The sequence below is a fragment of the Rattus rattus genome, chromosome 6 (assembly GCF_011064425.1).
Source record: "Rattus rattus isolate New Zealand chromosome 6, Rrattus_CSIRO_v1, whole genome shotgun sequence".
NCBI classification, from domain to species: Eukaryota; Metazoa; Chordata; class Mammalia; order Rodentia; family Muridae; genus Rattus; species Rattus rattus.
In genome coordinates, this window is record NC_046159.1 from 137624842 (window position 1) to 137651107 (window position 26266).

Consider the following 26266-nt stretch of genomic DNA (forward strand, 5'->3'; position numbering starts at 1 on the left):
AAAAGAGGAAAAATAGCCCTAGTATTTGCTATGCAGAGGTAGGAGGCTCCTGAATCCAGGCCGTAGCCTTGGCTACATAGTATATCCCTGTGGGAAGAGGGAGAAAGAGGGAAGGACAAATGGATGGAGGGAGGGAAAGAGAGAGGGAGAAAGGAAAAGAGAGAGGGAGGGAGGGACAGAGGGAGGGCCGGAGGGAACACATTGAAGATGACATAAAGGAACAGGAAGAAGCCAGCATCTACGAGTCAAGGAGAGACAACTATGGAGAGGTCCTTCTCTCTCAGCTTGCAGAACGAGCTAACTTTGTCAGCATTCTGGTTTCAGACTTCTTATCTCCAGAAATGTGTGTGGTTGAAGCCGGTCACTCAGACAGTCCTAGAAAGGGACTATGGAGTGAGAAAGCCTTCTACCAGAGACAAGGAGCGGACACAGCCGCACTCTGGCCAGTGACAGCCACAGAGATGAAAGGCTCTTCAGTTGCTTGAGGTAGCAGCCACCTCAGGAACTGATACATTTGTTTGCAGAGGGATTTCCTCAAGCAGCTCCTGGCAGAGACCAGGTGAGAAGATAAGATGACAGGTCAAAATCCAGGCTGACAGAGATTACATATGATGTGCCGAGGAGCACACCACGGAGGGCACGGGCAGGAGAGAGAGAGATGCCCAGCCAAAGAAGAAAGATAGGCAACGTGCAGGGCCGGAGCAATGGGATGGGGTGGGCCAAGAGAGGGGGAAGGGCAGAAACCAGAGGGGAAGGGGGAGGGGGAGGGGGGCTGGAGCTCCTAAAATAAGAAATCCCTGAGTACAGACTGCTGGATACCATGTATTTACCCACAGACACCAAGGAGAGACACAGTCACAGCCACTGGAAAACAGGGTCCAGGAACATCCCTGCCCCAAGCCGGTGTCCTCATAACATTATTAAAAATAATCTTTAATAATTTTAGTTTTTTTTTTTTTGTATATACATTTTGTTTACATTTTCCCTAGGATTTCAAGAGTTAAATAGGTGGAAAATATCAAAACAAGTCCCGGGAGCTCCTTGGGAGTTGCAGCTATGACAACAGCAAGCACAGCAGGAAAGCTCATATATTAGGAGGCTTTTTGTCAAAAACCATAGGAATAAGTGCTGAGTTACCTAGATTTGCACACCGCACTCAACTGAAACCCTGGACACTAAAGGTTTTGTACTTCTCAACAAAAAGCCAAGGATGGTCAAAATTTTGTTGGAGTTCCTCATCTGGGCTTTTTTTTTTTAACAACACCAAGCAGACTATACAATTTAAGTTCTCACGACTCGTGGGTTGCTGAAGCATCAGAGGCTTCCAATCTTTTCTACGTGGATCCACTCACACTTACTGGAGCCTTTTCCTCCAATATTCACAAGCCTTTGTATGTGGTAGGTCTACACTGGCAGATAACTGTATTTTCTCATCATTTGTGTATCAGGCATCATAATTATTCAAAAGAAACCATTAAAAAAAAAAACCTGATATTCAGCATAAAGGCATGGTGTAGGTCTACTGCTTCCGGAAGAATTTGGCCGAAGAAACATTCAGGAAGTTCTGCAAAATCTCAGGCACATAGTGGAGAGGTCATCACAGTGTTACACACCGTGCCCAGTAAGAACAATTTCGTAAGAAACCAAGTTTCTTTTACCTTCTATCCAGCATTTACCTATTTAATTTCTTCATGTTAGCCAAATACTGCACAAAAACCCCAAGGATCCAAACTTCCGTGGGTTGTGGTTCCGTTAGGTTTAAAACTGGTGAGATCGTTTTTCTGAAATCTTAAAACTGACTAGTCCTTCCAACACCTATAGATTCCATCCACAAATCATGAAGTGGCTATCATTTAGGTCAGGATCCCAATGAACACACAATGAAGGAAGGGCTACAATAGCCCTTAAAATTCTCTGTTCTGTAGGGGCTTCAGCAACATTCAGTACCTATCACTGTAAATATCTGAAGGCTTCAACAGTTAACTTCAAACCGGTTACTTGTAAACACACACACACACACACACACACACACACACATGAGCTACTTTACATAGTCCCTGAATACAACCTCATGCTGTTTGAAAAATCAGCAGAGCATTACGGTCAAAGAGTAAATAACTAATACATCTTTTTTCCTCCTCTGGTTAAGGTCAAACATTTGCACACGCCTGAAAGAAATCCTCAACCAATCACGGAGCAGCGCCCACACTCCAGGACAGGCAACTCCTTGCAGGTCTCTGTGATAAGGATCGTGAAGCTCATGAACTCAGAGCGAGCGGAGAGCTGCCACACCTTGCTGCTTAGTGAAGAAACTGACCAGCCCTCAAGCTGCAGGATTCCAGTCTCAAGTGAATTCCAAGAGCCTTATAGAGGACCGGATTCCAACACTAGGAGAGGAAGAGTCAAAAATAAAAATACCAAAAAAACCTCACATTCAAGAAAACTTCTACCAAGGCAATCTGGAAATGATCCTCAAAAGCGGTTGCTTCTCACTTACATAGGCTCACGTCTAGTGTTCCTCTGAGATCCTGGGAAGATTTTACTCTTCTGTGAGCTAACCATGCTACTTAGAATCCTACCCTAGAACCCAAAGCATCCCCTTGTGGAAGATTAAATAAAAATGGTGGATTTTAGATATTTTCACCGTCTCGCTACAGAAATCATCACAGGAGGCCTTGTGTGAAATGTGGGAAGTGTATTTGAAGTGGGATCTCCTCTACAGCTTTATTTTCTGACTGAATCCTTCCATCACCCTTGTAGAGAGAAGACAGAGCAATGAAGGCAGTGTTGGCGACAGCCACGGAGGGTGACATAAGCTCTGCCGCTTCCAGTGTTTGAGAGAGTATTCATAAGGCTCTACATACACTGACTTACTTCATCCACTCAAGTCACTAAAAGGCAGGAACTACCATTCCGCAGACCTGTGGAACCAGTAGCAGTTGCTCAATTGCAGGTGGATGCCTTAGCGTTTAGCCCCAGGCAGGCCCATGCTGCTGCTGCTACTCCTCCAGATCGTGACCTGATGCTTTCCTTAACTAGCTGAAAATTACTCTGGCCCTCTGCATCTTAATGTGCTCATCTGTGAAATGCTGGGATGAGGAAATAATGGCTTCTACCATTCTTCCAGCTCTGGCATTGTCCAACTTTCTGATTTAAAATATTAAAAAAAAAATCTCTGTGCCATGAAAGAAAGAAAATACTGTGTTGAGCTGGTGATGATTTTGTTTCAAATGATTCCACAGAGGTTTTAGAAGTAAGAGTAGAGGAGTAGTTGCCAGCTCGTGACATCCTTATATACTCTAGCCATTGCACTGCCTCAGCCCTCAGTTGTATGTGTTTGGTTAGACAAACGCACCTACGGCTCCAAGATAGACTTACACACACAACACTGGTGCACATAGAAGAAAAGAGGTGGATTTGTTTGTTTTGTTTTGTTTCGCTTTGTTTTTTTAATTCCTTACACCGACTAAGAGAAGCCTGTGAAGACACGGAGAAATATGCCACGCCTTAAAGAAGAAAAGTGGTATAATAATGGGTTATGGCTTTAAATCTTGGAGAAAGAAGCAAGAATATTCAACAGTGAATATACCTGGATAACACAATGGAAGGATTTTATCTTCCTCCCTTTCTTTAAGTCTCTCTTTATGTAGGGTTAAATTACTTCCATAATTATAAGGGGATTTTTCTTTATAAAGAAAGAAAAGGTGCCCAAAATTCTCACTCTGATTTCTCCTGGAAAAAAAAAATTACTCTCTTGAAAACAGCTATCTCAGTAATGAAACAGTAGAAATTCCAGAAATGCAGTTTTGGAGGAAATCCCAGTATTACCTACTAAGGATGTGAAAGGACTGGAGGAATTAACGTTAGGAGGAATTAACTGGAACGTTGTCTGAGGACGTTGCTTTGGATCCAGTGACACAGCTTTACAGAGCTTGGACCAGAAAGTCGGAGCAGGTGCTGGGATGAATCTGCAGACCACGAGAGCCAAATGGCACTAGCCCCATCCAGAAATCCCAACCAGCAAGCTTGCCCTGAGGAGCCCCCCCCCCCCCCGAGACAGGGCAAGCACACACCACACACCGGAAGCACATGTGCCTTTCCCTTGCTGCAGTGGAGGGAGAGGTCATAGTTTCTTTCATGGAATCTAAGAGCATTAAAGAATTAAAGCCAACACTCTATGCTTTCACTAGGCCGTGGGGTAAGCACAAGGTGTAGAAACATCTCTGTTTACATATAACTTCATACGCTCTGTGCACAGGGCGAGTTCACAACATCCGCCCATGACTGGCTTCAGATGGTTACAATGAAACATTTCTGTCTGTAACACCTTGAAGACAGTAACAAAATCCCAGAGACCTACAATGTCAAAGAAGACTTTTTTTTCCTCACTACTTTGAAGCAAGTAAACAGAGACTCATCTGATCCGCAAACACTAGGGAAACTGGAACAGAAAAAGTCACCCTCTCCTTTGGGAGCCTTGAACACAATCTGTGACGTCAACACATCACACCTGATTCCTCAAGGTCTGGAAAGGAGCCTTGCTGTCCAACTTATCAACAGCTCTGGACTTGCCCGACACATGCGCATCACAGTGGGCTTCTTCAGCACAGCTGTCAGCAAGAAGGCAACAACACAAAGGCAGGCACGCATCTTTTGTTTATTGATCCAAAGATACATGTCTGAGGATTGCTACAAAACTCAGTTAAATGACTACTGAGATAAAAGGCTAAAAGTGGGTAACTAAATAAACAAATGCTATTTCTTATTTCTTGTGGGATTTTTTTTTTCTTACTTGTTTCTTAAGCTTTGGGGTTTTGTTTTGTTTTTATCATTTTCTGTTTCTAAGCACAACGTCAGCACCTACGGACTCTACTTAACAGTAAATAAATCCGCCTTTGTGTTGGAGGAAGAAACTTAGCCTACCTCATCGAAGGTGGTGTCGTCTTTCTTCAGAGCTAGAAAAGAAAAGGAGAAAGAACGATTACTGTGAAGCATCCCAAAGAGGCAGAGTACCTAAGTTCTAGAAAACAGAAAGCCGGAGCACTGCAGTGTTTTCATCTCCGAAAGCAAAACTGTACCCCAACCTGAATAACGATGTCATGATAGAAAATACAAAAACTGCAAATGAGAGAACGGCACGGCATGTTTCTCTGTGAAATGCTTTTCATAAATATGTAAATGAAGCATTCTGGAAAACAGGGAAGAAAAGCATGCAGGGCTTTCACATCTCCTTCAGCAGAACATGTTTTAATGGAAGTAGAAGGGACACAACGTAATGACAGACAAATTTCCTCTCAAACACCTGGTGTGTCCTTCTGTGGTTTGGCCACTTGTTAGGATGGCAAACATTCTGCATAGTGTCTAAGTGACAGTTTAGTCCTAACTAAAGTTTAAACATGGAAATAAAAGACCAAGCATTTTCAAATAAGCATTGTGTAGAACAAGAGAATTAACTCAAACACCTAACACGATGAATTTTTATAGTCAAGTGTTTCCAAAGGGAAAAAAGAACACATTCATAATGTTTCATAGGAATTGACAAATACCTCAGATTTATCTTAAATACACTTAACCTTAGAAATGGAATTTTATCTCACTCTAAAGAAAAGAGAAGAATGTTACTTGTAGTTGTCGAATATCAGTTCATTAAATCCCAGTTACCTATAATGTTTCATAGTATGGGAGAGGCACAAAACGTTAACTAATCTGAAACTACCACTTGAAGAAATACTTCAAATCTACAAAATAGTGCATGGGTGTTTACAGGCCTGTTCTAGGTAGTCCTAGCCTGGATGGAAAGGTGTGGCTATCTATTGCCTGAAAGGCTTTGCTCTGGTAAAAGCAATGAAAAGGAAATTATTCTGGAAATAGAGTTCTGAGAAATTAGTGAGGCTAAGCAGAAACTCCTAAGTAAAAATTTATATACTCTACCCATGTGGTATGGTGTGGTGTGGTGTGGTGTGGTGTGGTGTGGTGTGGTGTGGTAAGATGTGGTGTGGTGTGATGTGGTGAGGTGTGGTGTCATAGTGTGTAGTGCAGTTTTTGAGATAAGGTCTTACTCTTTAACCCAGTTTGCCCTAGAACTAGCAGTAATCCTCCTGCTTCCGCTTCCCAAATGCTGGGTTTACAGGCTTGAGCCACCATGCCTGGCTTTCTAGCAATCTTGAAAAGGTTTTCTCTCTTGTTCAGATCGTAAATTTGTCATTTTAAAAAGTCCAAAATTATGTAGCTGTGGTGGTGAGCCAGCAGGGTGCAGGCTGCCTGAGAAGCTAAAACACTTATCAGTTATAGTTTTCCCCCTTTTACACTAAGACTCTGATCCATAACAGACTGTCCAGTTTCTTCCTGACAGAACAAGTTGCCCTGAATGGAAAATTAAAAGGCAGTCCTCGCCCCAGCCTCACCAACTGCTCCTCAAACCAATCACATGCACCTTTTCACTACAGAGCTGTTAATTTATGCTAAACCTGAATATATATAGATATAGATATATAGATATAGATATATGAATAGCATTGACTTCAAATACAAAGTAGGATATATATATATACACATATGCACATAAATTCAGTTTTATCTGTCAATAACCAAGTATGAATGAAGAGCACCCATGACAGCCTTGCAAACTTGTGACTCAGAAGACAAACAATTAAAAATAGTTCATCCAATGTGGCCATTACAGAAGTGCTGGAACTTTAGAGGTGTGTTTTCTTTGGCCAAGTTGTACGACAGCTTATGCTGACCCACTGGGGGCTAAAATGCGGAATGGCGTTGAGAAATGAAAGGGGGGGAGGCATCCACACTGGCCCACTGTTTCTTGCCTTCTTAGTTCTGACAATTTCTTAGCATCCTAACTCTAAAGGGTGGATCTGAGATTAGTCAGAAAGGGGGCGGGGGAATAAAGAAAAAAATTCTAGGTGCATTTGCTAAGCAATAAAGAAAGGCAAACGATCTCCGCTACACGATGACACACTCGGGCCCTCCACATCGCAGAAAGAGTAGATTTGAACCAAAAAGGCTATTACTCAATAGGTACCTTTCATTGTTAGATTGACATTTAACACGGTTTCTTCTAAATATTGCATCCCTTGCCCTAAAAAGCAGTTGATAGCATAACAAAGACCAATTAAAGGTGTCCTTGCCAGATAGCTATCAGGTTACTGATGAATAAACTCTGACCTAAACACGCATACAACATCTTGTTATTGATTATGTTCCCTGATTGTCATTAATCATTTATGTAAATGTAAAACCACAATTGTCCTCAAGGATGTCGTGGGACAATACCCAGATTGTGCTACTCTGACTTAACAAAAGGGTAGATATTAAGTCGTTGAATATGATCAGAGAATCTATCTGGTCCTCAGCTCAGACACAGTTCCCTAAAGGCTTCCTAGTAACTCACCAAAGGAGATCCTGCTGTGTCCTCCAGTGGCAAGTTCACTACTATTCTTCAGTATGGAACTTGCCACTTTATGCTGACAATGCACACTCACTAGCCTGTGTTCCAGCCATATCGCCCACTAGCTCTTGGTGTCAGGACAATATCTAGCACCAGAAGGTATATGGCAACATGTGGCATTAACGAGTTCTACCTCAGTGGCAAAGAGAGAGAACCTCCTATTTTAATATGCACTAAGGTTTTAGCAAATGAAATATATATATATACATATACATACATATACATATATACACATATATACATATATATATATAATGTAAGAACTATAAACACAAGTCCCATTACCATAATATCCACTCCCTCTTCTTTACCCTTCTCCTGTCCCTCCCTCTTGCTAGACCCAGAGCTCAGGGCCTCACACATACTAGGCAAGCTCTCCTCACTGAACTATACCCACAACCCAAATTAAAACGGTTTGTAGCTGCTTTGGGAAAGAAGATGGCACAATAGTCAAACTGAATTCCTGAAAGCTTCACTTTTACGTTTATCTCTCCTCACAGAATGGCTTGTCAGTGACAATCTAGAAGTACACACCTACAGGCAGAGGGCAAGGAACCCACAAGAATTCACCTTAATCACAGCTTCCGCTTTTCACCAACCATATCCTTTGCAGAAATGGCATACATGGGCTCATCTCAAATACCAAGCATAAACTTTCTCTAGGAAAGACTCCCACCGGGTGTGAAGGGATGTCAGTAGGGCTCCAATCACACAGACACTTGAGGGTCTCAATTTGCATAAGCCCACCTGCAAGGTCAAAAAAGGCACAGGGGCACAAAATGGGTGGGCTTATTTAAGCTACCCACGCTACGCTCCTGTTTACCATAGTTAGCCTAGAAGCTTTAAGTCAGGCAGAGGAGGGAACAGGTATTAAAACAAGACCAGCGTCCTAAACAGGTCACCATCCTGAGCTATTGAGCAGGAAATCAGAAAGAGGCACTGTGGAAATGGATGCCTGACTTTAGAATTCAATTACACTCATCTTATAAAAGAGCCTTCAGCTCTGTTGTAGTCACTCCCTGGCAGATGTCGTAAATCAGAGCCCTGTGGCTTGAAACCCAGTGTGTTTCACTTGACCTTACGTAGCAATCTCCGATCAGTCGTGTTTGGGGTTGACGGTGACAAAGTCGGCATGGTCTATGATGTATGATGAGTTAAGCAATCCTACCTTTTGTAACTCATAATCTCTGTTACATACAACCATTCATTGCAGATCATATGCATGCATGAAGTGTCCTGGGCTTTCTAGGTAAGTAATTGGTGATTTCTTATGGCTGAACGATGGCGTTTCACCATGTAACAAAGCTACATCTGAATAGCGTTAAGAAAAGAAAACAAAGCCGGCATGTATATTTCAAAGCAATATTCTATGGCTCTTCGACTAGGCGACGGGATACATGGTAATGTTGGATTGTTGGGTGGGAATAAACCATTTATTCTTTGGACTCTCAATGAAGAAAATGGATAAGAGGGGACAAACAGAAATCAGAAGGACCGACATGAGCTTCTGGTAGTGATCCTCGCCATGTGAGATAATGTATCAGATAGTTTTATTCTGTCTCACTTAATCTCCACAATTATACAACGATATGCAGGTGAAGAGGCAAGGGTTTAAGGGAATTACTGGTTGCCCAAGATGACAGAGAAAACAGAGGGCCAGGCCCAGAACTGTCCAACTCCAAAACCTACCATGTTTTCAGGATGCTATACTACAAATCTGTGGCCACTTCTTCTTCCCTTGCTTTCTACCTATAATACCATCATGTCGAGACCATCTAATCCCTAATAATGACGGCACGTTGCAAACATTTGTTGAGTTTTATAGCATTGCCACACAAGACACTGCATCATCATTTCACCAAGTGCCAAAAAAAAAAAAAAAAAACCACAAAAAAAAAAAAAAAAAATATGAACCCATAGAAAACTCTCACGGCATTGCCTCTCAGTCCTCAAAAATAAAAAACCCTTCGGTCATCAAAATGAGTTCACCGCCTCTGAGTGTGAAGGAAATCGGAGAAGATACGTTTTCCAGTAGTGCCCTTCCTAATAACTATCCTGGGTTTGGTGCACACACAACAAAAATCACTTAAAAATGTCAATATTTTCTTTCACAATATACCACAGTAAGACCTGCTCTTCTGAGTCCTCTTTCAATAAAGAGATGATCAGCTTTCTTTACTGAGCCATTCTGTTTCGTAAAGAATGGATATAAAAGCCACATAATCATACCAGGCATTTCTGAGAATCAATAGACTCAAAGGGGAGCTTTCACATCACTAAATCTCAATAATCTGGGAAGCCCAATTAACTATAATATCTATCTGCCAACACTGCAGTTAACCCGAATATTACTGACGGGCCATCAAACCCTAAAATTATTTAAACATACAAGATTTTTATATTAATGCCCTTTGTTTCTTACTGAGACTCAACTGCAATGAATTATTTAAGAGAAAACTGGAGGGGCTCCAACGGACTCATCAGCATTAGTAAATATCTAGCTAATGTGCTGTAGAACAGGCCCTAATGGACTCCAGAACCCGCCTGGGTGGTGTTTTGAATCCAGCCCTGAAACATCCTTGTTAATAATGCACAGACTGCACACCTCACTCTCACACTCCTCTTGGCTTCAAACTTGACTTGAATGTAGGACTCGACACTCACGTGCCTAACTCAGAAAAGTGGGTCCGTTGTACATTCAATACATGTAATTAGAAAAGGCATGACGAATGTGGATTCCGCACATAACTTAACAGCGTTCTCAGGAAAAGCAAAATGTCAAACAAAATTGACAATAATGATAATAATAAAATGTTTATCCATGTTTATTTGAAGATAGTTTCCATGTATGGATAAGGAGCTATGAAACAGACTGCTGACACTGGCACATCATGGTTTTATTTTAAGGAACTGGCTTATTTTTAATTAATTAACTTTCATTAACATAACAGGTGAACCAAAGGCCAGAAGGTATGCTTGGACACTCTGATGGGTTGGTTTGGGACTTATAAGAATCCCTTGCTTTGCGCAGTTACCCGTATCAAAGAAAGTTAGCGACAAAAGTTTAGATAGCAGATATGCCTTCAGGTTAACAGGCGCTCTCTGCCACCAACACTCAAGATTTAACAAACCCCTTCCACATGACACAGCTGTCATCTCGCTGTAATGTGGATTCATTCTTTAAGTATCCTAAACATTCCTCAATCCTTTTTTCTTATTGCTGTTTGTTTATTCTCTGTTAAATTGGTTGGTTGCTTTTTAAAGAAGACAATAGCCTCTGGACTGCACTAACAGTGCAAGTTCAAGAGACTTATTCTAAATGCCCCCCACAACTTCACCGCTCGCATTTCACCATAGCAGCTGGAAGGTTCAGAGACCTACAAACTGAACACCCAAACCTCCATTTATAGGACCAGAAGTACGGAACAAAAGGTCCCAAGGTATCTGTCCCACTTCCTTTAGGTTGAGTACGTTAAAAAACATCAGGCGCCTGTCAACGTTTCGACAATTCCCAAAGCTACATTATTGGCTAAACACTTAATACCAACGCGCTTTAAACAAAACAAAAACAAAAACAAAAAAGTAACCTGGGTGGCCATAGAGCCCCGATGGCGGTGGGGACCTGGTGTCCCCTCTCCAGTTCATTGTAGGCGCCAAAGATACTATTGGCGGGGAGGAGGAACTCAAATTGGAGGGTTGAGACAGTCCACGAATGAAGCTCAGACCGTGGGGGAGAGGGGTAGCTCTCCAGCTTATCTCTGCCCTGCCCGGAGTCCCCACCGAGGTCCTCCTCCATCCCTGTCCGCACCTCACCCGGAGGTGGCAGCTGCCTGGCTGGTGCCCTGAGCACGGAGAGGGCGCGGGGACCGAGGGAGCGAGCCCGGGGATCGCCCGCAGGACACCGGGGTACAGCGGACCACACTCACCGATGCGGCTGAAACTCTCGGACAAAGTTCTCCTCAACTTCTTCATCTTGCCGATCTTCTCGGCCGGCTGCGGTTCAATGAGGTCGCACATCTGGGCGACGCGGGGCCCGGGCAACTTCGCGAAACTGGTCCAGCGCAGCGCTGCGCAGACAACGGCGGGCGAGGGCGCGCGGCGCGGGGAAGGCGGCGCCTCGTCCTGCTCCTCCGCCTCCTCGCGGGCCGCGGGCGACGCGCAGCGCTCGCCTGCCTGCGGGGCTCGGGCCTGGGCCGAGGCTGGGCGCGCGGGGGCGTCTTAGGTGGTGCCGGGGCGGCGCGATCCCGGCCGCCCGGGGCCCCGCGCTGCGCCGCTGCCCGCCGCATTTTCCCTCCTTTAAGCCAGAGCCGCGCGGCCGCGACCGGAGACGGGGGCGGCGCGGCGGAGGAGGCGCAGGCGGCTGCAGGCGAGGCGCGCGGGACAAGTTCCCCAGCCCGAGGGGCGGCGCTGCGCGGAGACCCGCGACTGCCCTCGCCGGAGGCCTGGCGCCGGGACCCAGGCGCGACCCGCGCCGCGTTCCGACTCCTACTCCCAGGCCTCCGCCACCTCCCGGACCCGCCGCGCCCGGGCGGCGCCCCCGGCCGCCGCGCTCCGCCCGCCGCGGCCGCGCTCCTCCCGCGCTCCGGGACCGCAGCCCACGGGCAGACGGACAGACGGACGGCCGGCCGCGCTGGGCTCCCGGCCGACCCTGTCCACCCGGTGCGGTGCGATCCTTGTTGGCCCTGACCCGGAAAGGTTGGGGAGTGTCGGGCGCGGTGCACGAGTGCCTCGGGGACGCATTCGGGTTTAGTAGAGACTTTCTGGGGTGGGGTGGGTGGTTTTAATTTACAGGGAAAGTGGGTGCTCCAAAGGCCAGAAGAGGCCTGATTTTCATTGGGGTACAGTGCAAAAGCTGAAAATGGCCCCCTGGAACTTCCAGAAGGCAGGGTGTTTTGCCTCAGCCCTGACTCTGGATGACAGGAATGTCTCAGAGATCCCTCAGAGGGATACTCAGGTCATCAGTAAACTTACTACCTATTGTCACCTCCTTGCCCTACTTCAGTGAATGAACTTAAAAAGGGACTTAAGGGTGGCTTTTTTTTTTTAAAGTCCCGGGACAAAGAGTTCCGGCAGAAAACACAGTCTTTTTTTTTCCCCTAATAAATGAGGTACTCCAAACGTCAGTCTCCCAGGGGAGGGTGAAGGAAGATGGGGGAAGGCCTGTTGTACTGATTCTGGGCCAGCAAAGTCCTTATGAATAGAAATGTTAGTGATCTTGAGTCATCTGGCTGTGTAAGTAATAGGAGCTTTTGTGGGTGTGACAATGCTGTTTGGTTTAAAGGAAGTTTTGGGGAGTTTGTGTTTTGTCAAAAGATTTTTATCTTAAAACAAAAACTAGCCCCCTGCCTTCCTTAAATTGTGAGGTAGAACACTGATTTGTTCCGCCCTGTGCTGAGCACATTACAGGGTTTTGGTAGATTGCCACTGATAAAAGGCAGCTAGCTAGTCAAGCCAAGCCCCTAACAGAGGAGAGAGCCAAGAATTCATGGGCAAAGTCAAGATAGTTTAAACGCAGGATGTTGGATCCTGACAGCCAAATCTCAATAATTACAGAAGGCATCAAAGTGTGACCTGATACAGGAAAAAAAAGTTTTAACATTTATCACGTGGTCAGATCAATTAGAAAATTAGCAGTTACAACTGAACACACACACACACACACACAGAGAAAGAGAGAGAGAGAGAGACAGAGAGAGACAGAGACAGAGACAGAGAGCAAAACACTGATAGGTTCTTCCAGCTAACAAAGACAAAAAAAAAAATTGTCAAAGATAAAAATTTAGAGTGCTATACGTATGTGGTCATACTGCTGTCCATTTGGAGAAGGCCAGTTTGAGTAAGGACACAGGCCCAGTGTGCTTGTCCTCATACACTGTGTGTATATGTGCATGGACCTGCACGTGAATGCATATGGTATCTTTTCTACCTCCCCAATATCTCTAATTTTCTAATCTTTTAAAAAGCCGACTTACCATCTCTGCATACAAAGCTATTGTTTGTGACCATTTTTTTTTAAACTAATGGAAACTTGAGTTGCTATATCGAGGGTTAATAAGGAAAACCATATTTAATATCAAACTATGGCAAAATATGCAAAAATATACACATTTCTGAAATACACAAAATTTCTGAAAACAAAAGGAGGAACGTAGGAGGCGGGGCACAACTCTGTCCTCACACTTTATACTAGAAAGTAGAGTCTGAGTATCTTGCCCCCCAAATGCCTTAATTTTATATCACAAAAATTTTAACTTAAAACATAGTGGCTGTGAACTTCCCTTTCCTGGCTTGACCACACTCCCTCGGCCCTCTCCACTAAAGAACAGTATATCTGGCAGATGAAACCTGTGTCCAGTGACAGACCAAATGAAGTTCGGCGATTGTGAATACCAGCATTCTGCTCCATGGTTGTCTTTGTCTTTTCTCAGATATGTATTACAGTGGCAAGTTATGCAATAAGCCTACAAAATAGAGAAGGAAATTAACTTCATGCTTTCAAGATATGTGTGCTTCCTTTTAAGGGTTCAATAACAACAACGTGTGTGTGTGTGTGTGTGTGTGTGTGCGCGAGCGTGTGCGTGCACATACACTCACATGTGAAGGTCAGAGGACAACTCTCAAGACCTGGTTCTGGAATGCTATCTTGTGGGATCCAGAGATTGAACTCAGGCTGTCAGGCCTGCCTGCAAGTGGGTCTACTCTCTGAGCTATTTCACTGGTCGGAAGGATCCAACTCTTTGAAATTAATTTCTCATATTCACCTTTTTCTGGTCCTATGAATTCCACGAGGCCCGAGGCCCTAACCTGGAAAAAAAAAAACAGTACATATTTCATAGACTAATTGCTTATCAAAGAGTGCAGAATGAACCACTGTCACTAAGAAGTGACCTCTTGTTTATTTAGAGGCACAAAGATAATGCCAGCATCTGCACTGATGTGCACCTCCAGGGAGAGGATGGATCTGTGCCACCCCTCTGTCTGCACTTCTGCTCCACAGGGCTATAGTTTGGAATAAAAACCACAGTCCTGGGCCTGGAGAGATGGCTCAGTTGTTAGGAGCACTGTCTGCTCCTCCAAAGGACTCAGGTTCAATTCCCAATAACCACATGGCAGCTCACAACCGTCTGTACCTCCAGTTCCAAGAGCTCTGACACCCTCACACCAATGCACATAAAATGACATTATACATAAATAAAGTGTGTGTGTGTGTGTGTGTGTGTTCGTGTATGTGCAGCATCTGAAGACAAGGACATAATCTTATCTATGGCCTAACCAGCAAATGCTGACTCGACCAAATTCACCAGTAAGTGTGGTGGGCCCGAAGAAGTTGTCTATAAACCCAGGATGCCGGAGTTTTCATTCCCACTCCATCAGATGTACTGTGGGGCCTTGGAGGACTAATGTATCTATAGAAGTAAGGTTCCAGGGGAAAGAAATCCATGAGACAGGGAAGCCAAGGACAAAGGCGATCATAGAAAAACAGATACGTTCACTGACATGAACTCCCAGAAAATAGTCGAAGTTTAAAGAGTGACATCCGATCACCACAAGTACTGAAATGGTGGAAACTTTCGGAATTAAATATGCTCCAAGAACTCTGAGGTACTGATCTAGTTCACACTTCTTGGGATCAAGCATCAGTCATTTCTGAGCACATGCAGGAAACGTGGAAGCACACAGGTTAGGTAGTTCGTATGACATTTTTTGAGTCATCAGTGAAATGGGTATACATAATTCAAAAGGCTTAATTTAACTCTTATGGCTGTCTCTTATATTCCTACTGATGGATAGAACTGGTTCATCAAAGGTCCTTTCCTTCCTTCCTTTTTTTTCTTTCTTTCTTTGTCTTTGTTGCCTCCTCCTCCTCCTCCTCCTCCTCCTCCTCCTCCTCCTCCTCCTCCTCCTCCTCCTCCTCTTCTTCTTCTTCTTCTTCTTCTTCTCCTCCTCCTCCTCCTCCTCCTCCTCCTCCTCCTCCTTCTTCTTCTCCTCCTCCTTCTCCTCCTCTTCTCCTCCTCCTCCTCCTCCTCCTCCTCCTCCCCCCTCCTCCCCCTCCTCTTTTTGCTTGGTTGTCTTATGACAAAGGGAGTCCTGAAACCAGAGTACGGAAGAAGATGGAGGGTTGCAGAAACTAATGTAGTTAGACTTCTATCAAAGGTGGCTTCTTCTCTTTCTCCATCCTTCCTCCTCTTCCTGCCCTTCCCCCCGCCTTCTTATTTGCCCACTTTTTATCTGGATTTTTTTTATGTTTTCAGAAATCACTCTTTGCTGACACAAACTTCCAGTTTTATCCAGAAGTAAGAACTACCTTTATCTAATGACTTTATAGGCAGTCTTGAGGTTTTGTCATTCTGTATTTGAGGAATCCCAGTGACCTAAGTAGATTGATACCTGCAGATAGCTAGCCAGAAAACAAAGAAGTTATAAAAGCACCTAAGTGTTGTTACATATATATTAGCTCAGAATAGGTTTGAAAGTTATAAATCACCCAAGTCAAAGCGTGCATTAAGGACTAGGGACATTCCCCTATCCTATTAAGATCTATTAAAAGATTAAAATTTGCCATTATAATCCTGTTTTTCATTGTTAAATAATTTATCTTAAAGAAATTTATATGAGAAAATAGCTACCACTGTTTCTAACTAAGATACGTGTTTAATCATATACTTTGATGTATCTGTGTGCATGTGTGTGTGTGTGTGAGAGAGAGAGAGAAAGAGAGAGAGAGAGAGAGAGAGAGAGAGAGAGAGAGAGAGACATTCACCATTAGCTGAGTCCTCATTTATGAATGTCATCAGCTTCAATGTTCCATGTCATCCATTCAAACGAAGCTTCAGTAGCCAATCTAACTGAACTCTGGACACGGATTTGAAAGTGCTCCTGCCTCTGAGAGCTAAAACTTTAAGCCTTTAAGCAGTGGAGACAAGTCCTGTTAGGAGCAATTAAATGAACAACTGGAGCTCTCCTATCAACTACATCCTAGTAGGCTTCCTCTCAGGATGCAAGGCAGTTTGACCTCATTCTGCGCAACACATGGAAATGGATCCAAAGCTGGCATGAGAAAGTGTCCAAGATCATCACGCAGTGCTCCAGGCTTAAGCTGAGACACTTTCAGTTTCCAGAAAAAGAGCTTTGAATAAGCCATCTTTGTAGCATGACGCATGTCATCCCCATACCTGAAATGCAGTTGTACTTCTGTAAGGAATGGCAGGAGAATTCAAGGAACTAGTCAAACTTAAAAAATTTAATGAATAGATCAATGTTCCTAAGTTCTATCACGGTATGCTGCTTGTCCCACGTGTTGGGAAATGAATGTGATATTGAAAGCCATCCAACTGACTTTGGAAAGAGGCTCCTCTGTGCTCAGATTTGTGTTTATACATGAAATTAATGTGTTCAAGTTATCGGTTAAGCCATCACTGCATGTTAGGCACTCGAAGGCACTGCTTCTAACCTCACAAACACTCTCTGAGGTGTGTTTTATTATTCCGTTCTGCGGGTAAGAATATTAAGACCCATAGAGATCAAGCTTATCACTTAAAACTATCAGATATTAATAATAAAAGAGTTACAAAAGCATTACAAAAATCTTCGTTACGCAAACCTAGCGGTAACAGTTGTCTCAATGGAGACAAAAATCACTAGAAACGGAGACATTGGGCAAAACATGTATTGAACTTCAATCTCTTTGAGCTGCATTAAAACTATGATAGAGTATGTCGATTATACATAGTATGAATCTGTTTCTCACGGTCCTGAAGAACGGGAAGTCCAAGCCAATATCAGTGTACAAGCATTTGTAGTGCCTGGTACAGAACGGCTTCACATAACCCTTCTTCTGCCGCACTCTCCTGAAGTTGAAAGGTCTTGCTAGTCATGTAGTAAAAGTTGTATATGCTTTAGCTCTTACTAGAAATATCAGACTGCATGTGTGCTATTATACACTCCTCTTGAGAACCCATTAAAACTATGTAGTGACTACATCTGTAGTGAGTAGCTCTTGTATGGAGCCTACTATGTAGACCAGGCCAGCTTTGAACTTACAGTGAATCCCCCTGATTATGCCTCCCAAGAGCAAAAAGCATATGCACAAAAGGTAAATCAACCACACGATCTTGGAAGCTAAAAGACACAAGAACAGCTGCATAGTAACTGAATTATCAGTCTCAGAGGATACTTTGTGCTAGCCCCTGACAAGGCTGAGGAAGACCCTATTGAGAGTTATAAGTGATGATTGAGGACCCTGCCTGTCTTTCTTGCTCATCCCCCACGGTCCTAGCCAATAGGTGGTTCCATGGTGTATCTCATGGCAGAATCAACTAACCGTACCAGTCAGGAGTCCTTGCACCATTTTGTTTTCTCCCGCCTGGATGTCAGCAGGTATTCATGGATCTTAAGACTTGAGGTAAAGTATCCTAGTAAGGAAGACAGAGGTCAAAACCAATGAACTATAGAAAATGAACTAGGAAACAGTAAAGATTATGCAGGAGGAAGAAGACAACATTATTATTGCTCTCTTCAGAGCTTTAAAGCTGCTAAAATATTATATTATAACCACTAAACAAGACAGAGATGCTATATCTTTGTAAGTTTTGCTATAAATTTTGATGACCAAAAGGAAAAGGCGAAGTCTTATCAGTTTAAAAAACCAATTCAGTTGAAAATTTAAAATATAAGTAATGGGATAGAGCCTTCCACAAATCAAAACAAGATCGTGACTTTAGAACACCAAAAAGACTAAACCACAAGAGAAGTGCTGTCTAGTCCAGGAAGTTTGCATTCTGAATAGTGCGAGTCCCAGAAAGAAAACAAATGGAAAACGGAAGAAGGAAATAATCAAAGAAACAACTCAAGAAAGTTTCCTGGAATGGCACGACGTAACTTTTCAAAGTGAAAGGGCCTATTGAGTCCTAAGACAATGCATGAACATAATCCTGCACTGAGACACCTCATTATGAAACCACAGAACCACACGGACAAAAGAGATCCCAAAGCCTTCAACACGCAAACACAAGATTCTAAGCAGAACTGGGTACAGAGTGGCTTTAGACTTCTCAGCGGCAGTAGCACAAAATGCAGAAAGGAATACAAGGGGACGATGATTTATCTAGAAGCCCATTTAGACAAATTGCTCATCAGGGGAAAAAAAAAAGGCCAATGAAAGAAACTGTTTTCATACACTAAAGGTAACCGAAGTCACCTCCCAGGCCCATTTCTGATGAAGCTGTTAACAGATTTGTTCAACCAAGAGAAAATAGAATCCCGAAATGAGGTTCTGATATACCAGGAAGGCAGAAACGAAACAAGAGAACCCAGGTCCATAGCACTGAAGGATACTGAACAAGGACCAGAGCAGTGTAGATGACCTTAGGAGAAAGCTTATCAAGAAACTTTAGTAGTAGAAGAGTGACAAGTGTTTAAAACATGTCTAGGGAGATTTACAAAGCTGAGGTGAGAGCAGTCTGGAGACATATTAATAAGAACCGGAAAGCTGATTCATTCACCCAGAGGTGAGCACCATTTCCCACTCCGGATGTTACTTAGATAACCCAATGGGTTCAGCAGTCAATATAAATAGAGTATATTTAGGCCCCATACAGGTTCCCAGCAGTGAATGCTCCCAAGCTCTAACATGAAGGTAACCCCTGGGCTGGCATGTTTGTTTTTACTAAGGTCAAAAGGCCAAGATGGTAGGGAATTCTCCCACTGTGGGTTAGAATCAAATTTTAAATTCACACTGGTTCTTCGAAGAAAGGCCTGCACAGCTCTTTTTATCTTAGTTGCCCAGATATGTGGGGGTGGGAGGGACAGGGAGAAAAGCTATCCATATTCAAACAAATCTGGAGCCAGCCTCTTCCTCATAAAAGACAAATTACAAGGGGGAAGAAAAAAAGCTTAGCTGCAGAAAAAAAAAATAGAAAAGGCAAAAGAGAAGTCGTCTTAGGATAGTATACATTGTGGCTCAAACAGGAATAAAATGTACAAAGGCTTGCCAGTTTAAACAGTGATTGGAATACAATTAAGAAACAGTCATTAGGAGGGAAAGGAATGGGAAATTATATAGGTGTATAGGTACCACATGATGCAGTGAAGATAAACTAAATCTTAAATTCTAGAATCGAGTCTCTGGTTAAAACAAAAAATAGCAAAATGAATGTTAGTTACGGATGTGGAAAAAAAGAAAAACACCAAAGAAACCGGGTAGATAGTTGGCAACTATTGTCTCTAGGGAGTTAAAGGATAAGAAATGGGAGAGATGGTATGGGAGGCCTATGTTGGGGAACTTCTATTTGTGCGTTTGTGGTGTGAGCTTGCTTCACCCACAGCCAGTGAGGTGCTCATGGAACTAGGAAGCTACTTGTTACCTCAGAAGCCCAAACACCGCTATCATCTGATAGCACGATCTGACTTGCATGTTCTTAAAATGGCGCTAGTAGATTACGAAGACTTCGGGGGAGGGGAAATTAGATGCTGAAATGTATATACGGAAGCAGTCAGTTGCCAGGAGCCTGAAATGTGGGCACGAAGTAATAACTGGCTTGGATTCAGGTGTGGTAGCAGGGTCACATAAAGCAGATTTGTTATTATCTGGGGTCTGGGACGGAAGAGAGGGACTCAAGATTTACACCACGTGTTCTGCGTTGGACAAGGAGTAGGTAGGCAATGCCATTCGCTTGGACCAGAAACTATCCTGAAGCGGTATCATCTGGAGGGAATGGTTTCAGTTTTGGGTATCCGAGGTCGTTCCAAATATGAGTCTGGAGCTCCAAAGAGGAAGCAAGGCAAAAGATGTATATTTAGCATGAGAAATGGCCACCACAGACCGTCTCACAAAACTCTCAATACGAGGCGAGAAGAGCCTCCTTTCCAGCTGTTGGTCTGAGAGTGCAACATTTCCAAACAGTATAGGCTGTGGCTGCTGTACTCGGTTCCCTCCTGGAGATTGAAAGTTAAGTTCCCACTTCTGAAGACGCAGTGCACTTTGGACGCAGAGACACTGAGCTGGATCAGACTTGAAAGGCCCCTCCTCGAGGACTAGCTTTCACAGTACTTCAAGGGGCTACACAAGCGTCAAGGGGAGGAAAACATCCAATAGTCCTACCCAACTCTAATGCCTGTGGACTACAATGATGACCAGTATAGCACAGTAACCCTAGAGGTACAAGAGTGACACTTATGTCTTGTCAGTAACCAGCAGCTCTCTAATTGGGCTGAAGGCCCATTCAACGGGAGGGAAGTTATACCTGGTACTGGAAACCTAGCCAAGCACTTGGGATTAGTGAAGTCATGGATCTTACAAGAGAACCCACTACTACCTCTTCACTAAACTAAACAATGTCTAAGTGCATTCTCAATATTTACCTGTAAAACCACCGATATTCTCACCACCCAACGAAACCTCACTTTGCAACATACGGACAAATATGGCTGGTCAAAACGCAGAAAACAAATCACTGGGTGATACTTAGTTCCCACGGACGCATCTGCAAGGCAGCTTCCATACTTAAGGCTTAGGGAGCCTTCCGAAAGAAAAGACCAGAAGATTGTAAGAGCCAAAGGACCAGGGAACCTGCTGTGAAACTGTATCTTCTAGAAATGGTAGAGAAGTTTTACCCATGATCCCTTAGCAATATGGCTGCCTAAATTAGACCTGAAGTGCAGTATCAATTCATGCTATGGGGAAAGGAGAATTCCATGGGGTTCCATCCATAAACACATAACAGCTGGCAACAAGGGACTTCTGAGAGTGGAAGAATTAGTCTTCCCCAGGGATGAGGCCTGTAATTGGTCTGCCAATGCCAAGCGGTCAGCCCCCCAAATCAAATGCATACAGGTAAAACTTAAACCGAATAGGTTTATATATTTAGCTGGGTGCATTTAATCCGCTTGGTAATGCCATTTTCATGAAATGGATGATGTCATTGGTAGCCACATCTTCAGATAAGCAGACGGAGTGGGGAGGGGAGGGGAATAAAGCTGGGTATCTGGCATCTGACTCCAGACGACAAATGCTTGAACCTCGCACCCACCCTCCAAATGCTTTGCCCCAAATGACACAACTCACTCACTCATTCAGCAGCCCTACTATGTGCTGGGGGCCCGATCCAGATGATGGTAATTCAAAGCAAAGCTCTTGACCTCAGAGGTTTCTCACACAGAAAGGAGCTCTCAGTGGGCAAAGTTTAAAAGGTGTGTGTAGTAACAACGTTTGAGGCAAAGAACCATAAGAAAGCAGACAGGGTAGACGAAAACTGGCTGGAGAGGAAAACCCGTCCCAAGACAGCACCACGGGGAAAACCAGAAAGACTCACGCATGGATTTGTGACTTGGAAAGATGGAATCCAGGTTAAAGGAATATGAAGTGCCTTGACCCTGAGGTGAGAATGAACATGGTTCAGGAGCCAGCCTGGGGCAGAAGCAAAAAGAGCCAAACTGGCAGGCAAGGCAATCCAGACAGGGAGGCAGGGCTGTAACATGTTCAGTCTCTAAGACTAGAGTTATTATTCCAGTCATGGTGGGCGGCATTTGAAGGGCAGTGTGCAGAGTGCTAATGCCGTGACTCACACTCTACTGGCTTAGTAGGGTCCAGACTTTTTATTCTATGACCTTTGCACTTGGTACTCTCATGTGGCTTCTAAGCATCTGCGAATGATCCAAATGCAATGTGCTTTAAAAGTGCACAGAGCACACTAGGGTTCCAAGACAGTACAATAAAAACAATGTAATAGACTTGTAAATAGTTGTTTATATTCCCTATGTGTTTAAAATGAAAATATTTTACCGGTATTAAGTATAATATAGAAAATAATTTTTTTCTCCCCCTCCTCTCTCTCTCTCTCTCTCTCTCTCTCTCTCTCTGTGTGTGTGTGTGTGTGTGTGTGTGTGTGTGTGTGTGTGTGTGTGTGTGTGTGTGTGTGTGTAGGCAATATAGCTACTGGCAAATTTGAAATTAGATATGTGGTTCTAGCTCTATTCCTACTGGCCAGCTCTAGTCAGTCTGGACAACTTCCCCTGGGGCTGATGACTTGTTCTCAACCACCAAAAGCTATAATGGTAAGCAGAATAGCATGTAGTGTGAAGTTGCACAAGAACATATCACACAATAACGTACATTACTGAGATGATAGTCATCGGAAACTGAACTGGTCCTTTTAGGCCAAAGACAACGTTAAAGTCTGGGTTGTGGTTTTTTGTTGTGGTTTTGCCATGGGGTGATGAGGTTGTTGAAAATTATCCGGTTCCTCCGTGTTCTTCCTTATATTTCTAGCAGTATAATTTTTTTTTAAAACATGGCCCAGGTTAAGAAAACAGATCTCAGGGAAGTCTCTGTGTAGGGGCTGGGGCTGGTAATTAAGTAGATACTCACAAGGAGTCAAATGCAGAAAGCTCTTGATGGAGTGCTTAACCCCAAAATGCTACATCTATAACACACACACACACAACACACACACCACAACACACACACAGAGACAGAGACAGACAGACACAGACACAGACACAGACACAGACAGAGACAGACAGACACAGACGCAGACACAGACAGACACAGACACAGACAGACACAGACAGACACAGACACAGACACACACACAGACACAGACACAGACACAGACACAGACACAGACACAGACACAGAGAGCTCCCAAGACCTAGGGACCATCTCAGAAACAGGCCTTAGAAAGGACTATAAGAGCCAGAGGTCAGGGAGGGCCTGAACGGAAATTGCCTTCTGGATATGACATAACCACTGCACTCGTAAACTCAAGCAGTTACAGTTCCCTGCACACAGCCTGCACAAGCGGAAGCCAATCGGCATTCTGGCAGGGAGAAAAAAGGTGCTCACAAGCACAAGCCCCTGGCTGAGGGCTACAGAAACATACACGATGGCTTCTGAGGAGGAAGGCTCCATTTTTCTCTAATGCTGCAGATACTGGCTGATCAACCGTGCCCCTGGGGATGTCCCTACAACCAGGAGAACATGGCGGCAGCACGAATTGGATTCTGTGGGTTATAAAAAAAAAAAAAGGACACATGGTTGGGTGGGATGAAAGAGTTGGGGACAGAACTGGGAAGTGTTAGAGGAGTACAACCAAATATTGTATGCATGTGTAAAACTCAAAGAATTAATAAAAGTGTATTTTTTAAACGAATGTAAATATGTACCCTTGGAAAATCTTTTTATCTTTGCAAAGCTCTCGGTATAAGTTTGAACCTCAGATATTTAGTCTGATATTATAATTATCTGATCTACTCAAGCAAGTAGATTCCAAATGTCAGCAATTATATCTGTAATCTTAATTATGTAATCTTAATTGTAGTAGATTAGAATTTAAGATCTGAACACATGTTCTAGTCTTGAATGGTTTCTGTGGGTGTGACTATATAGAATCTCACAATGTTATAACTTAATGGTATTTCGAATTACTTGTAAGAGCTTTCGAAAAACGTAATTGTAGGAGATATCAGGAGTGACTTTTAATAGCAACAAGGAAATGAGAGCATCATACAGGGCATCCTTCAAACTCTGCCTTCTATCCTGGCTTCATTTTGTGGCTGTGATAAAAACATTCTCACCGAAAGCAGTTCGGTGGGATAAAGGCTTAACTTCAACTTGCAGCTCCTAGATCACAGTCTATCCATCGAGGGAAGACAGAAAAGGATCTCCGTGGAGAAATCATAGAGAAATGGTGCTTGGTAGCTAGATCTCCTACATACCTGAAGGTCACCGGCCAAGGAAATGGCACCGCCTACAGTAGGCTGGGCCCCCTTACATCACGTACGATAAGGCAACCTCTCACAGACATGTCCACAGACCAGCCTTCTAAAGACAAGCACTCGGTGACTCCAGATTGTCTAGTTGTCAGATGTTGTTAACTAGAATACGTGTACCTCTGCATCACCTTCTTTCCTTTTCTGTCCTGCACATGGCAGGCATGTGTTCTAAATTTACACCTACTGTCTTTGTGTTCTGAATTGTCTCTTTCCCTTCTTTCTTCCCAAGAGTTCGGTTGCTTTCTGCTTCCGTCTTCTTCCTCTTTCTTCCTCTTATTTCCTCTTCCTTTTTTCTCTTCCTCCTCCTCTATGTGTCATGGCTACTCATCCTAATTAATCTTTTTCATGAACAAATGAAAAATAGCTTCTCCTACCCTCCAACTACCAAATATGTGTGTACGTCACCCCCTCTCTCTCCCCCCGTGTGTATGTGAGTATGTGTGTGTGTGTGTGTGTGCATGTGTGTATGTCTGTTTATGCATGGGGGTATCTGTGTGTGTTTGTGTGTGTGTGTTTATGCATGGGGGTATCTGTGTGTGTGTGTGTGTGTGTGTGTGTCTGTGTGTGTGTTTATATGGGTGGTGTGTGTGTGTTGTATGTGTATATTTATGTGTGTGTGTCTGTGTGTATGTGTGTCTGTGTGCTTGTGCGTGTGTGTGTGTGTGTGTGTGTGTGTGTGTGTGTCTGTATAGGTGTCAATGGGGCATGACTGTGAGAGGGTGTCTGTGTGTGTGTCTATATGTGTCTGTATGTATGTAGGTGGGGTGTGTGTGTGTCTATCTGTGTGTACATGTCTGTGTGGGTATCTGTGTGTGTGTGTATACATGTGGGTGTGTCTATGTGTGTTTCTGTATAGGTGTCTGTGTGAGGGAAGTATCTATGTGTGTGTGTGTGTGTGTGTGTGTGTGTGTGTGTGTATGTGTGTGTTTCCCTGCGTGTGTACATTCATTCCTCACTCCCCTAGTTTCCGGTTCCCTTCCCCCTTACTTTTGGTATACTTTTGAGAAAAAGGGCTTATGTAATCAGGCTAGATTTGACATAACCATCCTTTGCTCCACTCACCCACCCCCCAATATTCAGTGCTCTAAAATATGCTGTTCTTCCCTATGATATGTTTATCAGAGAAGACTTTTACTGACTTTGTTAGCATTACCCCGAGTTACTTCATATCATTTGAGGCCATTGTGAAAGATGGTGTTTCCCTGATTTTTTCTTAATCTGTCTATGTTCTAATCTGTCATTTGTAAATGAACGGCTGCTGATTTCTGAGAGTTGTCCTTTTCTCTAGTTAAGACTTTGAGTTCTGTGTTGGAGGTAATGGACAACCTAGTTTAGCATGTGATTTTTAGTGGAATTGCTTTGAGGTTTTTCTCCATCTAAGTCATGGTGGCTGTGGGCTTGCTGTAAACTGCATTTATTAGATTGGGGTATGGCCCTTATATCCCTAATCTCTCCAGGACTGTTATCATGAACGGGTGTTGGACTTTCATCAAAGGATGTTTTTGCATCTAATGAGATGACCGTATTGGTTTTGCCTTTCAGTTTGTGGATTGCATTTATGGATTTACATCTCTTCATCAAGTGGGATGAAGCCTACTTCATCATGGTGGATGGTCTTTTTGATGTGTTCTTGGATTCAGTTTGCAAGGATTTTTTGGATAATTTTTGTATATATGTTCATAAGGGAAATTGTTCTGTATTTCTCTTTCTTTATGGCTAACCTCATTTGGTTTGAATTTTCCTTCCAATGCCTCCTCTAGTGCTAGGTAAATATTGCTTAAATTTGGTTTTATCATGAAATGTCTTACGTTCTCCATCGATTGTGACTGAAAATTTTGCTGGGCATGGTAGTCTGAGCTGGCATCTGTGCTCCTTTTAACTCTGAACAACATCTTTTAGAGTCTTCATGAGAAGTGTGGTGTAATTCTAATAGGTCTGCCTTTTTATGTGACTTGGTCTTTTCCCCTCTTGCAGCTTCTAATATTCTCTTAGTTGTTGGTGGTGTACCAACTGCTATGCTCTATATATTTCTTG

The 26266-nt window shown here is 43.5% G+C and overlaps 1 protein-coding gene across 1 annotated transcript in view; it reads right to left on the reverse strand.

The window, feature by feature from the left end:
• Cdk14 (cyclin dependent kinase 14) overlaps positions 1-11561 on the reverse strand; it is a 475778-nt gene extending 464217 nt beyond the window's left edge. The window contains exons 1-2 of the mRNA XM_032907014.1: positions 11389-11561; positions 4924-4955 (exon numbers count right to left, since the gene is read on the reverse strand). Of these exons, the coding sequence (XP_032762905.1) occupies positions 4924-4955; positions 11389-11479 (123 nt within the window). The 5' untranslated portion in view covers positions 11480-11561. The remainder of the gene's footprint in view (positions 1-4923; positions 4956-11388) is intronic.
• Between the last annotated feature and the right edge of the window lie 14705 nt (positions 11562-26266).